The sequence below is a fragment of the Dipodomys spectabilis genome, unplaced genomic scaffold (assembly GCF_019054845.1).
Source record: "Dipodomys spectabilis isolate Male_0828 unplaced genomic scaffold, ASM1905484v1 ptg000018l, whole genome shotgun sequence".
Lineage (NCBI taxonomy): Eukaryota > Metazoa > Chordata > Mammalia > Rodentia > Heteromyidae > Dipodomys > Dipodomys spectabilis.
The window spans coordinates 13,984,336-13,999,546 of NW_024870695.1; the positions used below are offsets into that span (position 1 = coordinate 13,984,336).

At 53.3% G+C, this 15,211-nt stretch overlaps 1 protein-coding gene across 6 annotated transcripts in view; it reads left to right on the forward strand.

The window, feature by feature from the left end:
* The window catches only part of Srcin1 (SRC kinase signaling inhibitor 1), a 73,524-nt gene that overhangs the window by 56,816 nt on the left and 1,497 nt on the right, over positions 1-15,211 (forward strand). For 3 of the 6 annotated variants that reach the window (XM_042674079.1, XM_042674081.1, XM_042674082.1), the window contains 5 exons: positions 679-913; positions 2,344-2,498; positions 2,826-2,978; positions 3,886-4,008; positions 6,424-7,354. In XM_042674079.1, coding sequence (XP_042530013.1) covers positions 679-913; positions 2,344-2,498; positions 2,826-2,978; positions 3,886-4,008; positions 6,424-7,302 — 1,545 coding nt within the window. In that variant the 3' untranslated portion in view covers positions 7,303-7,354. Of the gene's footprint in view, positions 1-678; positions 914-2,343; positions 2,499-2,825; positions 2,979-3,885; positions 4,009-4,252; positions 4,465-6,423; positions 7,355-7,865; positions 8,013-15,211 lie in introns of those variants that run through there. The other 3 variants (XM_042674080.1, XM_042674083.1, XM_042674084.1) reach the window with 3 other exon arrangements.

Consider the following 15,211-nt stretch of genomic DNA (forward strand, 5'->3'; position numbering starts at 1 on the left):
CAGTCTTGAGGCTTGAACTTAGGGTCTGGGCACTGTTCCTGAGCTGCTTTTGCTCAAGGCTAGCATTCTACCACTTGAGTCACAGCCCCTCTTCTAGCCTTTTCTATTTATGTCATACTGAGGAATCAAATCTAGGCCTTCATGCATGCTAGGCAAGCACTCTTACCACTAAGCCACATTCCTAGCCATGAGATTTCTTCTTAATGAAGAGCTGGACCCAGTGGCCCATCCTGTTAGCTACTAGGAAACCTACATAGGGGGATTGCACTTAGGCACTGACAGGAAGTGAATCTCTCTGAAGAATATTCAGAAAAAAAAAACAAACCTAGAGTTGTGACTCAGTGGTAAGCGTGCCTGCTTAGCAAGTATGAGGCCATGGGTTCAAACTCTAGTAGTGCCAAAAAGAAAAAAAAAAATCCCAAAGTAAATAGGATATATGGTCACTGAAACAGAAACAGAATAGAACATCCAGAAACAGAACTAATAGGCATGGCAGCCCTGACCCTTGGGGCTAGTGTATAATATCCACGTAGAAAGGCCCAGGGTCTGCTGGGGCTGTATCACAGTGAGGTTCCCTGTCCATCCCTTCACATGTAGCTGGGGGAAGTGTCTGAGTCCTGGAGCTCAGGAGGAGCACTGTCAGGACAGGAGTCCTGACCCTCAGTCCCTCCTGTCAAGGCTGCTGAGCGAGACTGGGAGGAGAAGAGGGCAGCTTTGACCCAGTACAGCGCCAAGGACATCAATCGACTGCTGGAGGAGACGCAGGCTGAGCTGCTCAAGGCCATCCCTGACTTGGACTGTGCCAGCAAGGCCCACCCGGGCCCCACCCCCACTCCAGACCACAAACCCCCCAAGGTGCCCCACGGCCAGAAGGCAGCCCCTCGAACGGAGCCCAGTGGAAGGAGGGGCTCAGGTAAAGCAGAAGGGCTAGTGAGGAGCCCAGAGTTGGGGAGCCCCATCCTCAGAGTTCTTGGTTGATGGAGAGGTCCTGGGCTGTGAGCCCCATGATAGCCAGGCTGCAAGACTAGGGGGTATGGGCCATCAGTAGCCAACCCTCAGCTACTGAAGAGAGATCAGGACTCAAAAGGGGAGGTTAAGCTAGACTCCAGTGAGACTCTTCACGCTGCCTTGAGGGCCATGGAGAGAGGACAAATACATTCAGCCTGGCACCAGGTTGCACTGATAATGTGTGCCATGCCTGACCTGTGCTGACGTCGGTTCTTGGCTCCTAAGCCTGAAGAATTGTGGAGCAGCAGAATCCGAGCAGACAGAGAAGTCATAGTTCATTCACTGATTCCAGCAACACATCTTATTAAAATATCTACTGTGTGCAAAATGCTGGAGAGAAAGAAGTCAGAGCCTGCTTTCAAGGAGCTTAGGATTTAGCGGGCATAATATTCCTGTTCGTGTGTGCAAGCACTTATGGCTCTATGATGAGAACTGTCCAAATGTCTTCTTCTAATGTCACAACAGCCCCGGGGGTGGGGGGGCAGTCAGTCAGTTACTCACAATTCCCACTGTACAATCAGGACATTACCACTCCAACTGGCTAAGTAGTCTCCCCACCCCCTTGCTATACCTAGTGTGTAATTCAGAATGAACCCAGGGGCCAAATGTGGTCAGTGAAGTGACCCATGCCTGTACTGTCCTCAAGGAAGCCCTGGGTGGCCGAGGGTGGGGCTTGTAAAAGAGTAGACATTCCCCAGCCAGCCAGGGAGCAGGCCCAGCCCTGTAGGGGCCCCTGAGATTCATGTTTGCCTGACCACGGTCTACCCTGGCAGTGACAAGCAGAGCAGAGACTAGGGGTTGGCAGGGACAAAGAGAAGACCCTGGCCTAGGAAGCCTGGTCTATTTTGGGGTGATGGGGAGCCACTGCAGGATCAAAGACAGGGGAATGTTACAATTCAAGTGACCTTTCAGCAGATTGCCCTGGAAACAAGGCTGGGGAGGGAAGGTGGACTGAGGAGGACACTGGTAGGTAGGGCCAGGCCCCAGCTCTGAGCCTAGCAGGGGCCGAGGGGCAGTGGCAAGAAGATGGATTGGAGCTGTGCTTCCCAAAGCTGACCAAGTGTATGACTCGCTGGGGAGCTGTTGAAGTGCTGGAGCCTGAGCAGCAGTTTAGCCATCTCTCAGATGCTATGTAGGGCTAGATGGTGTGGAGAAGCAAGTGGAGAAGGCAAGCCCCATGTCCTTTCCCTTGAGCCTTCCTCTTTCCTCTCAGTCCTCCCTGGAGGAGGGAACAAGGTTTATCAAACCTTTGCAGTCAGATGCAGTGCTGAAACTTCAGGACTCGGGGTGGGGGTGGAGGTGAACCTCTGACCCTAGCCTCTTGGCTGCCTGCAGATGAACTGACGGTGCCCCGATACCGCACAGAGAAGCCCTCCAAGTCACCCCCTCCTCCCCCTCCCCGCCGGAGCTTTCCTTCCTCCCACGGCTTGACTACCACACGCACGGGAGAGGTGGTGGTCACCAGCAAGAAAGACTCAGCCTTCATCAAGGTGCCACTCCAACCCGGAGGGGATCCTGGGGGTTTGAGGGAGGGAGAAACCTGCAATGACCTCCAGAAACCCTCGGAGAGTGGGAGGGGTCCTTTCTCAGAGACAGTGGGAGAGAAAGAGGTAGAGCCCAGTAGATCCCAAGATCTTGGTAGATCCCAAAAATGTGGATTTGCATCCATCCTCCCCATGCTCCCTGCCTGGTGTGGGTATTTTAGTGAAGATGGAGGAAGTAGCAGGTGCTGAGCTGGGGTAGTGGGAGAGGGCCTGGAGGCCTGGAGGTAAGCTGATACTGGAGCCTGCTCTTGATGGAGCTCCTGGATCTTGCAGAAAGCTGAGTCTGAGGAGCTGGAGGTGCAGAAACCCCAGGTGAAGCTACGCCGGGCCGTGTCTGAGGTGGCCCGCCCCGCATCCACACCACCCATCATGGCTTCTGCCATCAAGGATGAGGATGATGAAGACCGCATCATCGCAGAGCTGGAGGTGGGTTAGGGGTGTGCCTGGCCCCCAGGCCTCAGCCAGGCCCAGTTCCCTGCCAGATTGGCTTGAGGCAGTGGGACTGGGGCAGACAGTGAGTGCTAAGCCTAGGATCCAGCCTTGCCCACATTCCTTCACTGTAAAATCACGCCTGTAATCTTAGCGACTCAGGGGGCTGAGATCTGAGGACCACAGTTCAAAGCCAGCCCAGGTAAAGAAAGTCTGTTGAGACTCTTATCTCCAGTCAATTACCAAAAAGCTAGAAGTGGGGCTGTGGCTCAATTGGTAGAGCACTAACTTTGAGCAAAGAAGCTCAGGGACATCTCCCTCCCAAGCCCCAGGACCAACACACACACAAAAAAGAGAAAAATGTCAAAAGTCTCTCTTTGGAGGTGGTACACACCTGTAATTCTAGCACTTGGGAGACTCTTCCTGGGCCCCTCTTTAGAGGTTTTAGTTTTTTATCGTAGTCTTTGAGATCCACGTCAACACCCCCAAGACCCACTGTTCTGTGGAAGCTCCGTGCCTGCATATTCTGAGATTATATGATTGAGGACAGCTAGTGTAAGGTGAGACCCTGACCTGAGTATTCTGAGCATAGAATTCTTGAGGTCTCCATTGTCCAAGGACCCTGTGGCTCTCCAGTGCTGTGAGCCACCGCACATTCTTAGCCCTCCGGCCTCCCAATCCCTCTCCTCCCATGCCTGGAGTCCTGAAGCATCAGGAACTTCTGAAAGAGGAGAGAAAATGGAGGGCAGAGCCTTCCAGCTGCTATGGTGATGGGCTAAGGGGTGAGGCTGGGGACCCATGCCATCCCAGGCTACCCTCCCCATGGATGTCAGGACCAACAACCAGCACCCTCATCCTCCCTGGAACCCCCTCCTCCAAACCTGCCCCACCTTCTGCTCCCCAGGTGTTTGAGAGAAGCTCAGTGTCCTCCCTCCCCCCTACACCCCGCCGTCAGCCGATCCCCATCTTGCTGTCCCCTCAGGATCTGGGGGTGCCCGGGGGCTCAGCCCCAGGCCCCACACGGAAGGTAACGGGGCTGCCCCTCACCTCACACAGCTTCCTCTCTGCCTGTGCCTCCACAGCTTCCTCTCTGCACCTCTCACGCTAACCTGCTAACACGCCCTCACGCCAAGCCCTCCCACCACTGCCCCTGCTTCCCACCCAAGGGCCACACACAGCTCAGCCTTCCTGTGACCTCATAGGTGGGTCTTCCCCAGAGATTCCAGTGGCCTGGGTGTGTGGTGATCCTTTGAGTCCTTGTTCTTTTACAGGCGTGGTTCCCAGTCTGGTTTGTAGTGGTCTGAGTGTTTTGTTTGCAGCATGGGGTTAGATTCTGGCCCAAAGCCTGAATATTGTTTTGGGTCACGAGTGTACTTTGAATCTGGCTCAAAAGATGATGGGGTCCAACTCAAAATACTTCGGCAGGGCGCTGGTGGCTCATACCTATAATCCTAGCTACTCAGGAGGCTGAGATTTGAGGATCAAGGTTTGAAGCCAGCCTGGTCAAAAAAGTGTGTGAGACTCTTATCTCCAATTAACCACCAAAAAACTTCGAGCTGTGGCTCAAAGGATAGAGTGCTAGCCTTGTGCAAAAGAGCTCGGGGACAGTGCTCAAGCCTTGAGTTCCAGCCCCAGGACTGGCTTAGTTTCCTCCCTCATGCCCTGCTCTGCTGCTTGTGCCAGGGGAGGTGGTCTGCTTTTCCCACTGGAATCTATGCCTTGCACTGTGGGAGCAAGACAGCTCCCCTACAGTCTTCCCCTGTCCCATGTTCCCTTTGATTGGGAAGTTCTTCCTTTTCTCTAACTTCAGTCCTTTGCTATTGTTCCGCTCCATTTATTTTCTCTTTATTTTTTCTTGGGAATTTGGGGGTGGATGTGCTGTTTGTACCCTATGGGTCTGTGACTGGGGAGGGGATGGTAGAGGGCTGGGACTATTCTCTGCAGGTTGGGGCACAGGAGCTGAGAAAGGAGCCCTGAGACAGGACAGTGTCCTGGTCACATACGTCTTCACCTGCCTCTGTGGTTCTTTCTGGTGCTCAGTGGATTCATGATGGTACCCACCTGAATTCTGGCCTTGCTTGAGGCCTTGGTGGTGCTTTGGTCTCCTGGGAGACAGACAGAAATCAGACCCTGGGCAGTGCTGTGTGCCAGGCTGGGGATGGCACAGAGCTGTCTAGAGAGCCATCAGGCTGACTGATACGGGAGAGACATGTCCGGGGGGCTGTGCGCTCAGTACCAGCTCTGCTGCTGTCCAGTTCTGGGGACCTGTCCTGTAAGGGTCTGGTGAGCAAGGCCCTTTCCCTAATCTTTTGAGCCTGGCTGTCCCTCTGCATCCTGAGTGTCATCCGGCAGTGGAGCCGGGCAAGTGGGGACTTCCCTGCCTGTCTGCAGCCCCCCACTTTCAGGTAAGCAGGTACAGGGCTAGGGGAGGGGTGGCCTCGGAAGGGGTGGTTTAGGTCTTTGTTTCCCCAAGTATCCCTGCATAGCTCCATTTAGTGGAAAGAGCACTGGACTTGGAGTCAGGCTGTCTGGATTCAAATCCCGGCTCTGCCACTAACTGAGGGTCTGTGACGGTGGGTGACACACCCAGCGTCCCTCCCCTGTGAGGTGGGGACAGTGAAGGGCAGTCCTTTCATGGTGGCTATAAGCATCAAAGATGAGGATTGAGACAGGAGCTGGCATATGCTTGAACTAGGCCACGATTCGCTCAGATTGGGAGTTCCATGGGGTCCTCTGTGGACCCCAGTCAGGGTCAGAGTGGGGATGCTCCCACAGGAGCAGGTGCCCAACGGTGTACAGAAGAGGACCAGCCAAGGCTGAGCCCCACCCTTGACTGTGAAGCCCCCTTAGGAAGCATTTATAATGGCAGAGGAATCAGGAGCCTCTGGCTGGAGATCGGGATGGTGGCTTCACCCTGACAGGCCGGGGCTGACATCGGCTCTCCACCCTGGGAAAGTCTGGATCATTCCACTCAATTCAGCAAATAGCCTGTTCACCACATGCCGGGCACTATGCTCTGCACATTCTCACATGAACTCACTAAATTCACCCCCAGCCCTATACTACTGCAGATGGGTGGACTTATGGGGTTAACCCTGGGACTTTCCCCTATGTTCAATCTGGGTGATGAGAAATGAATATATAATATATATTATATATACCTTACTATATATAATATAGTTACCCACATTATATATAATATATATAATATACACATACATACATATATGCATACATACACGTATATATGTGTATATGTATACGTATATATACCTGAGCTTCCAGGTAAACTGGTATTTACCTGGAAGCAGGCTATGCCTCCAGTGGCCTGGGTAACCATGGTTACCCTTCTCCTGCTCAGTGTCCCCCATCCGGTACAGGAAGGGTCTAGGGCTTTGGCTTGTTGGGATCACATTCTTCCTCACTTTTCTTCTCCCTCCAGGCTGCCCCAGGTCCCAGGGCATTCTGTGTCCCACAGATCATCTTGACAGAATGTCCCCCCAGTTCTCCTTCCCCACCAGAAGCCAGCTTTGAGAAACCAGGTCCTAGGATGGCTCCCATGCCGAGACCACGGACCCTGGCTGGCAGTAGGAGGGCCTGGAATGGACCACAGGCCCTGCCAGGGTGGGTAGCTGAGGCTCCCTGGCCTAGGAACAGCCTGATGCCCATGGAGGAAAGAGAAGCTCTGAAGAACTGGGCCACAGGAAGTCAAAGCCCAGAAGATTTAGGAGCCAAAGTCCCCTGTCCTCTGGGACCCACTCTGGAGGAGACTCAGGCGCTTTCCATTACTGAGAAGCATTCAGAAGAGACCCCCAAGGACTCTGGACGAGCTGGCCAAATCTGCACTGGAGAGCAGCCTGCAGCTGGCCTCACCCTGCAGCGGATGGACAGTCTAGAGGAGACGCTCTGGGAGCTGGAAGCCACCCTGAATGAGATGGGCACTGTCCCCACCGTGAGGCACCCTGGAAGCACCCCGCCCCTGCCCCCCAGACCCCAGGTGGATGCCTCCCCTTGGTCTTGTGCTGTCTTCCTGTTCCAGATTCTGGGCCTTCAGAGTGGAGGGAGTGGGAGCTGCTGGGGTCCCACACCAGCTCCCCTCCCACCCTTCTCTCAGCCCACCACCTCCTGGGAGCCCACTGCCAGGCAGGAGGATGTGGTTGAGCCTGGGGAGGCTAGGAAGCTAGCCAGCCCAGGACTTGGCCCTCTCAGCCTCGGCAAGAACCTGGAAGGACCTCTCCCTCTCTACTCTGTATCTGTAAACCAACGAATAAAGATCTACCCCCCCCCTCGACCATTTCATGCTCCCCACTCCTGTTTCTGATTCTCTCTGTCTCTGTCATTTCTGTGCTTGCACTTTTGGGTCCTCAGAGCACCTCTGGGCAGGCGTGGTATCTGCGGTGGTGGGGGGGTGCTATGCGAGCCAGGCTTGCTCATCTTTGGGATGATTTTACCTTCCCCTCCATTAAAAGGCCTAAGGTTGCTGATCCTGCTCTGTTCTTAGAGAATCCCCCTGCCCTCCTCCACCAAAAAGAAAAAAGCAAAAGCTGAGGATGTAGCTCAGAAGTAGCAGGTACAAGGTCCTAGGTTCAATCCTCAGTACAGAGAGAGAGAGAGAGAGAGAGCCTCTCTGCCTAACCCGGTGCTTCTGGAACCACTACGGTGTGTCCCTTGCCAAGAACGGACACGGTGCTGGGGACCATCACCTCCCCAGAAAGGCACCAGCTGCCTCTAGGCCACTCAAGGAAGCCACAAAAGAGGCCCTGGAGGTCAGAGTGGGGCTGAGTGTGCGGTGGAGCCCCAGGGAAGGGTCTCGGGAGGATATCCCAGCCTCTGCTGAAGGCTCCACATGAGACTCTCCAACCACAACTATTTTTCTTTTCACAGAGTGGCAGTGGCAGCGTGCCACCCATGAAAGTGGTGACTCCTGGGGCCTCTCGGCTGAAGACGACCCAGGGCCAAGTGGGCAGTCCTGACAAAGGCAAGCACAGCAAACAGAGGGCTGAGTACATGAGGATCCAGGCCCAGCAGCAGGTGAGAGCAGGGGTGTGTGTGGGGGGGGGTACATGTGTGCTCCATCCATGTATGCTGAGCCGCTGCTGCAAGTCACTATTCCTGTCCCTGCCAGGCAGAACTGGCCCCCACCTCCCTCCAGTCCTAGCATCTGGCTAACTACCCCTAGGAATCTTCTGCTTGGGGACCAAGTGCCATGGTGACACATCACTTGCTCCTGGGGGAGGGAGGACGATTAGATCCTTGACCACCAGCAGCCACCTCCCTGCTAAGGCCAACCTGTGCCAGGGGCCACACTTCTGCCCACCTTACTTGCCTCCTCCCTCCTCCCCATGCTTTGGTTGCCACTTGATCTTTGCTCCACTATCTTCCCAGCCTTCCCCAGCTGAGAAAGCAGCGGCTTTGCTTCTGGTTCACCGCTAGGGTGGCGCTTAGGGGAGGTCATTTGGCCCCCAGATGAGAACAGGTAGAAAGGGGCCTGCAGGGGGGCACAACCACCCTGTGCCCTCACCCATGTGTGTTTGTGGCCCATAGTCTGCAATGTGGTCAGGGCTGGATGTTGAAAGATCTGCCAGGCATTTGGTTAGCAGCCCCAGGATGTCAGGCCCATTCTGATGTCAAGGTAGGCCTTGCTTTGTCTAGATGCTCTGACTTCCAGAAGGTTCTAGGCACAGAGGCAGGAAGTTAGAGTTGCATGAGGTGAGTGACCTCCTTTATAGATGAGGGGACAGCTCAGACCAAGAAAGGGACTTGCTAAAAGGGCACATAAAATGGCATCAGCCAGGAGTGGCATCCAGATAGCTCAAAGCCACGGCCACGTAGGTGAATGGTCAGCCTGCCTGTCTTCTAGCCATCCTTCCTCCTAGCTGCTCCTTACCAGCCTCCACCTTCCTCTTGATGGCTCCCAGCACTCCGAGAGGCCCATCTCTAGCTATTTTTCCTGCTGCTGTTCTGGATAAGTGTCCTATCCAGGCTGGTCCTTCCTCTGTATCGTAAGAACAGCTGAACATTCTAGGCTGTTCACTTGTGTCCAGCACATATGCTGTTTCCGTTCTCACTTACTGTGCCCATTGGATAGGCGGGGAGACTGAGGCTGGGGAGCAGGACACAAATCAGGACCATCTCACAGGTCTCCCCCTGTACACACATGCGCTGCCTGTAGTTCTGCCCCACTGTTATGCATCCTGTCTCCTCCGTGCCCCAGAGCCTCACCTCTCTACCTGTCGCCTCGTGTCCTGTTTTGCCCTGTGGATCAGGTACATACCTCTAGGCCTGATCTTCCCCAAGTTCCTCAGCCCCTTCTGGCTGAGGAAGAGCATAGTGAGGTCTCCAGTGGCCAAACAGGTTCTTTTCCTGCTTCTTCCTCCACCTGTGCGGTGGGGTCTGTGTATATACCCACACCCTCCCCCCCTGTGGCTAGGCCACCCTTCCTGCCTTGGTGTCCTCCCCACCCACACTGCCCCTCAGGCCAGCTCTTCTACTCCTTTCTGGACATTTCTCTGCCACCCACTCCTTCATTTCTCCATTCTCAAATGCCTTGGCCCTGTCTCCTCCCACCACACCTTTCTTTTTCTGGGACTCAGGCTTCCTTCTGACTCTGCTCTGCCTGCCCAAGTCTCTGTGCTGGGCTCCAGTCCCTGCCCCCCTTGGCTAAGTCTTAAGGGTCCTTGGGTATCTAGGCCTGGTGCCCCTCCCAGCCAGTGACTGCCTTCTTTGCTGGCCCCACCACTGGGGTCCTTCCGGACCCTCATGCCTAAGGAGGCACAGCGGTCCCTCTGCACCCTGCCTCGGTCACTTTCCTATGCTAGAAGAGTTCATTGAAATTTCTTCTTTCTGATGAAGAAATACACATCTCCTCCTCCTCCTCCTCCTCCCCCTCCTCCTCTTGCTCCTCTTTCTCCTCCTCCTCCTCCTCTTCCTCCTCCTGCTCCTGCTCTTCTTCCTCCTCCTTCTGCTTCTCTTCCTCCTCCTTCTTCTTCTGCCAGTCCTGGGGCTTGAACTCAGGGCCTGGGCACTGTACCTAAGCCTCTTTTGCTCAAGTCTAGAACTCTACCACTTGAACTGCAATGCTACTTCCAGCTTTTTCTGTTCATGTGGTGCTGAGGATTCGAACCCAGGGCCTCATGCATGCGAGGCAAGCACTGTACTGCTGAGCCACCTTCCCAGCCCATTTCTTTCTTTCTTTTTTTTTGTTTGTTTTTGGGTCCGGTCGTGAGGCTTGAACTCTGGGCCTGGGCGCTGTCCCTCAGCTCTTCAGCTCAAGGCTAGCACTCTACCACTTGAGCCACAGCACCACTTCCAGCTTTTTTTTTGCTTATGTGGTGCTGAGGAATCAAACCCAGGGCCTCAGGCATGCAAAGCAAGTGCTCTACCACTGAGCCACCTTCCCAGCCCCTTCCCAGCCCATTTCTGATGGAAATTTTTAAAAGTAAAACAAACCATAGGGCTGCTGGAGTGGCTCAGGTGATAGCCTGCTTAGCAAGTTATGAGGCCCTGAACACAATTCCTCATTGTGTTGAAACCCCAATATGGGGTGGGGGTGGAGGAGAGAGAGAGAGAGGGAGAGAGAGAGAGAGAGAGAGAGAGAGAGAGAGAACAGAGAACAGAGCGAGTACAGAGGGAGGAGGGCTAGGGTATACTCAGTGGTAGAGCACATGTGAGAAGCCTCGGTTCCATCCTCAGTACTGAGAAGAAAAATAAAGGGATCCCGGTGGTGGCCCATGCCTGTAATCTTAGCTATTCAGGAGGCTGAGATCTGAGAATCAAGGTTCAAAGCCAGACCAGACAGGAAAGTCCATTAGACTCTTATCTCCAATTAACCACCAGAAGACTGGAAGTGGCTCTGTGGCTCAAAATGGTAGAGTGTTAACTTTGAGCAAAAGAGCAGGGGCAGTACCCAGGCCCTGAGTTCAAGCCTCATTTCCAACCAGAAAAAAAAAAAAAAAAAAAAGATGGGGGTTGGGAAGGCAAACCATCCTTGTCTTGTTACCTAAATTCATGATCTTCTAAGGTCACCCTGTGACTTCTGCCACCTCTGGACTATTTTCTCAGAACTGGGGGCTTTGTCAAGTGCATATTTGATTAGCATTCTCTCACACGCAGCATTTAAAAGTCCGTCCCTTCTGCTTCCAGCTGGAATCCCTTCCTTGCTGCCCAGCGTCCTGCACTGTCAGCTCTGTTGGTTCCCTTGCTGGGGGCCTCCTGTGACCCCTCCTCCCAACACTAGTGTGCTCCAGTCACTCCCATCCCTGTTCCGGCCAGCCCATGCTGTGAGCTTGGTCCTAGCCCTCTGTTTTCTCCAGGCTTTCTTTCCTTATCTGTACAAGGGGACAAAAATGTGCAGCAGGTTCTGAGATCACAGATTCCCCATGGCATAGGGAAGAGCTTTGAAAAGCCATGCAGTGATCTATCAGGGGGAGAGTCACCAATGTCCTCACTAGGCTGGAGTATGCATTTGCCAGGGACGCCTCTGGTGTTCCTGCTTGGTGGCCAAGGTTCTCTCTCTCTCTCTCTCTCTCTCTCTCTTTTTTGGTCAGTCATGGGGCTTGAACTCTGGGCCTGGGTACTATCCCTCAGCTCTTCAACTCAAGGCAAGTACTCTACCTCTTGAGCTACAGCACCACTTCTGGCCTTTTCTGGGTGCTGAGGAATTAAATCCAGGGCCTCGAGCAGGCAGGGCAAGCACTCTACCACTGACCTACTTTCCCAGCCCTCAAAGCCTACTTTCACATTGATGAGATTGAGGGGAATAAGAAATAGGGGGAAGAGCCAGGCACTGGTGGCTCACACCTGTAATCCTAGCAACTCAAGAGGCTGAGATCTGAGAATCATGGTTCAAAGCCAGCTCCAGGCAGGAAAGTCTGTGAGACTTTTATCTCCAGTTAACCACCAGAAAATCAGAAGTGGTGCTATGGCTCAAAGTGGTAGAGTGCTAGCTTTGAACAAAAAGAGCTCAGGGACAGTGCCTAGTCCCTGAGTTCAAGCTCTGTGGCTGGAAAAGAAAAAGAAAAAAAGAGAAAGAAATGGGAGAAGAGCATTTATAGGAGGGGGCATTGCAAAAAGTCAGTGCCTAATGGTACAGAGGCCCTGGAGGAGATGGCTGAGAAAGAGCACCAATTGTTGAGCTGAGGATGAAAGGGTGGTGGAGATTTCTCAGAGTGCAAGGATCAAAAGCTTGGGGTAAACCAGGCACCTGTGGCTCATGCCTGCGATGCTAGCTACTCAGGAGGCTGAGATCTGAGGATCGTGGTTTGAAGCCAACCTGGGCAAGAAAGTCCATGAGACTCTTATTTCTAATTAGCCAGCAAAAAGCCAGTACTGGAGCTGTGGCTCAAGTGATAGAGTGCCAGCCTTGAACAACAACAACAAAAAAAACTAAGGGGCAGTGCCTAGATGCTGAATTCAAGCCCTAATGCCAGCAGGCATGTGCATGTGTGTGCACTCACACGTGCGCACACACACACAGAGCTTAATATGGACACCCCTCTTGCACTAACATTAAGAGGCCTATAGATCACACTATCTCATGGCTCATATGAGGGGCCCACCTAGAGGTGAAGGGACAGATGGATGTTGAAGCACCCAGGGATGAATAGGAGCAGTGGCTCCTGAGGGGAAATTGCAAGGGGGCATAGCACTGTTTCCTGCTCTTGCCGGTCCCTGGGAGGCCCTGGCAGATGAGGTGGCCAGCAAGGTCTGCAGCAGCAGGACCATCCGCTCTTATAGGGATCTCGAGTCAGAGCATGGGCTGGGTAGTACCCTGAGGCCCAGAGCACATGGCGCAGTGTGATCCTCAGGCAGACAGGTGAGGGGGCAGCTGTTTTCCTAACGAAAGCTGAACATCTATGAAGTTTCTTCCTTCCTACAAAGAGGACAAAGTTCTGCTACTCTGGACAAACTTGGGACCCACAGAAGAAGACTGGCAAATAACAGAAATGACAAGAAGCCCCGGGAGATGGGCCACATCACCTGAGCAGCACAAGATGGAAGCATCACCGGGCAGGGCGTGGCCTGCACCCTCAGCCTGACCACTAGGAGTTTTGGGTTGACTTGTGGTGAGAGTCTCCTGGGAGGGAAGATGGCCATGAGGACCTCATAAAACAGAGCAACCACGAGTGATCTCTGTGACAAGGGACTCTGGAGGTAGCCACAGAAACTCGTGAACACAGGATGTCTAAAGGCTGTGCACTGGGAGAGGAAGAAGGGCCCTACAGTCAGCAATGGCAAAAGCTTGAAGTCAGGTGTTCCAAAGATCAAAGCTTGTAATAGACCAAGTTGCTGAAAAGAGGCTAAAGGGAACAGAAAAAGCTTTTAACTAGAAAGGCCGGTTCTGAACAAAGAGGATAGCCAGGAGGAAACCAGCATCTTGCAATTGAGGATGTGGTGGATGTGAAGGGACACCAGGGAGACAGTAGATGTGTTCTCCTCCCATGGGGCTCCAGGCAAGGAAGGCTGGAATGGGGAAGAGGTGGGGAAAGTGGCCCCAGGATGGAGGGGGTGGGGGGGGCAGGGGGTGGAGCACTGGGCTGCCCTGGTTGATGTATCTCCAGCTCAGGTACTGGAGTCCTGGGAGAGCTGAGTTTGACCCATGGCAGGGGACAATAATTGGTTGGTCCTGAGGCTATAAAGGAGGAGCAGCCAAGGTAGAGTGGGACAGAGTGGAAGACCTGCAGTCATGCCTTGACTTTGATAAAGGGGAAATGTCCATTGCAAATGGCAGTGTCCTAAAACCTGATTCATCATCCAGTAGGCCATTTGTGCCCCTGGGGAAGAAGAGCTGGCCATCACCAGTAACAGAGTAGCTCCCTAGGAGTCAGGCCAGCTGAGGCCTGCTGTCTTCCTACTGCAGAAGGCAGGGCTTGCATGAGACTTGAGCTTTCCCCTGTGGGAAAGCCTATGTGGAGCTAGTCACAGAGAGTTATCTGGTCATATGCCTCACAACTCTATTTTCAGTGTGTGTGTGTGTGTGTGTGTGTGTGTGTGTGTGTGTGTGTGTGTGTGTGTGTGTGTGTGTGTGTGTGTGTGTGTGACTACTGAAGCTGGAACTCAGGGCCTGGGTGCTGGCCCTCTGATTTTTCACTCAAGATTGGCGCTCTACCACTTGTGTGTGTGTGTGTGTGTGTGTGTGTGTGTGTGTGTGTGTGTGTGTGTGTGTGTGTGACTACTGAAGCTGGAACTCAGGGCCTGGGTGCTGGCCCTCTGATTTTTCACTCAAGATTGGCGCTCTACCACTTGAATCACAGTTCCACTTCTACCTCTTTTTTGGGGGGAGGAGGGGGTTAACTGGAGAATCTCACAGACTTTCCTGCCCCAGCTGGCTTTGAACCACAATCTGCAGATCTCAGCAACCTAAGTCGCTAAATTACAGGTATGAGCCACTGATGCCAGGCTTTTAGTCTTAGTTTGCTTGTTTTTTTGTTTAATATCTTATTTATTTATTTATTTTAATGTGAAAATACTGTACAGAGGAGTTACATGGGCAAGATAATGAGTACATTTCTTATCAAGCATTGTAGCCTCCTCCTTTGTTTCCCCTTCCCATCCCTTCCCATCCTCCCCCCTCCCCCCCCCCCCCCGCACCCCTGCTTGTTTTTTTTTTAAGACAAGTTCTGGCCTTGTAGCTCAGGCTGGCCTCAAACTCTCAAGTCTTCTGCCTCAGTCTCCTAAGGGCTCTTCAGTTGTCACACAAGGAGCTAAATAAGCCTATCAGGCATAGTGCATACAGTTACCCAGAGAATCCAGCCTGGTTTATTTTATCCTAACCCAGGGGTTCCCCAAGTTAAATATGTAGCAGACTCACTTAGGGATTCTCCTTAAAATACACATTCCCCAGCTCACATCTGAGAGAGTTCTAGAAGGGAACCTGGAGTCTGCTTATGTGACCCATGCCACATCTTACCCCTTGGAGGTGAGAGCACTGCTCCAGAGAGCAACCCTCCAAGACCAGCACAGACCCAGGGAGTCTCTGGGAGGTGGGAAGGAAGGTGAGCAGAAAGTTCTGGAGCCAGTCAGGGAGTGTAGCATTTGCCCTGGGGGGTGGCCTCTTTTCTACCAAAAGGGTTGCTGAGAGTTGGGGGACACTGCTTCCATGGGGCCTTCTGTACCTTGAGGGGAGGCTGGGCATCACAAGTGCCTTCTCACCCAGATTCCCAGCTGGGGCTTTTTGTAGTGTCAAGACAGGTTCACGCCTGCCTCCCCCAGAGGCCTCCAGCTGAAGCCTG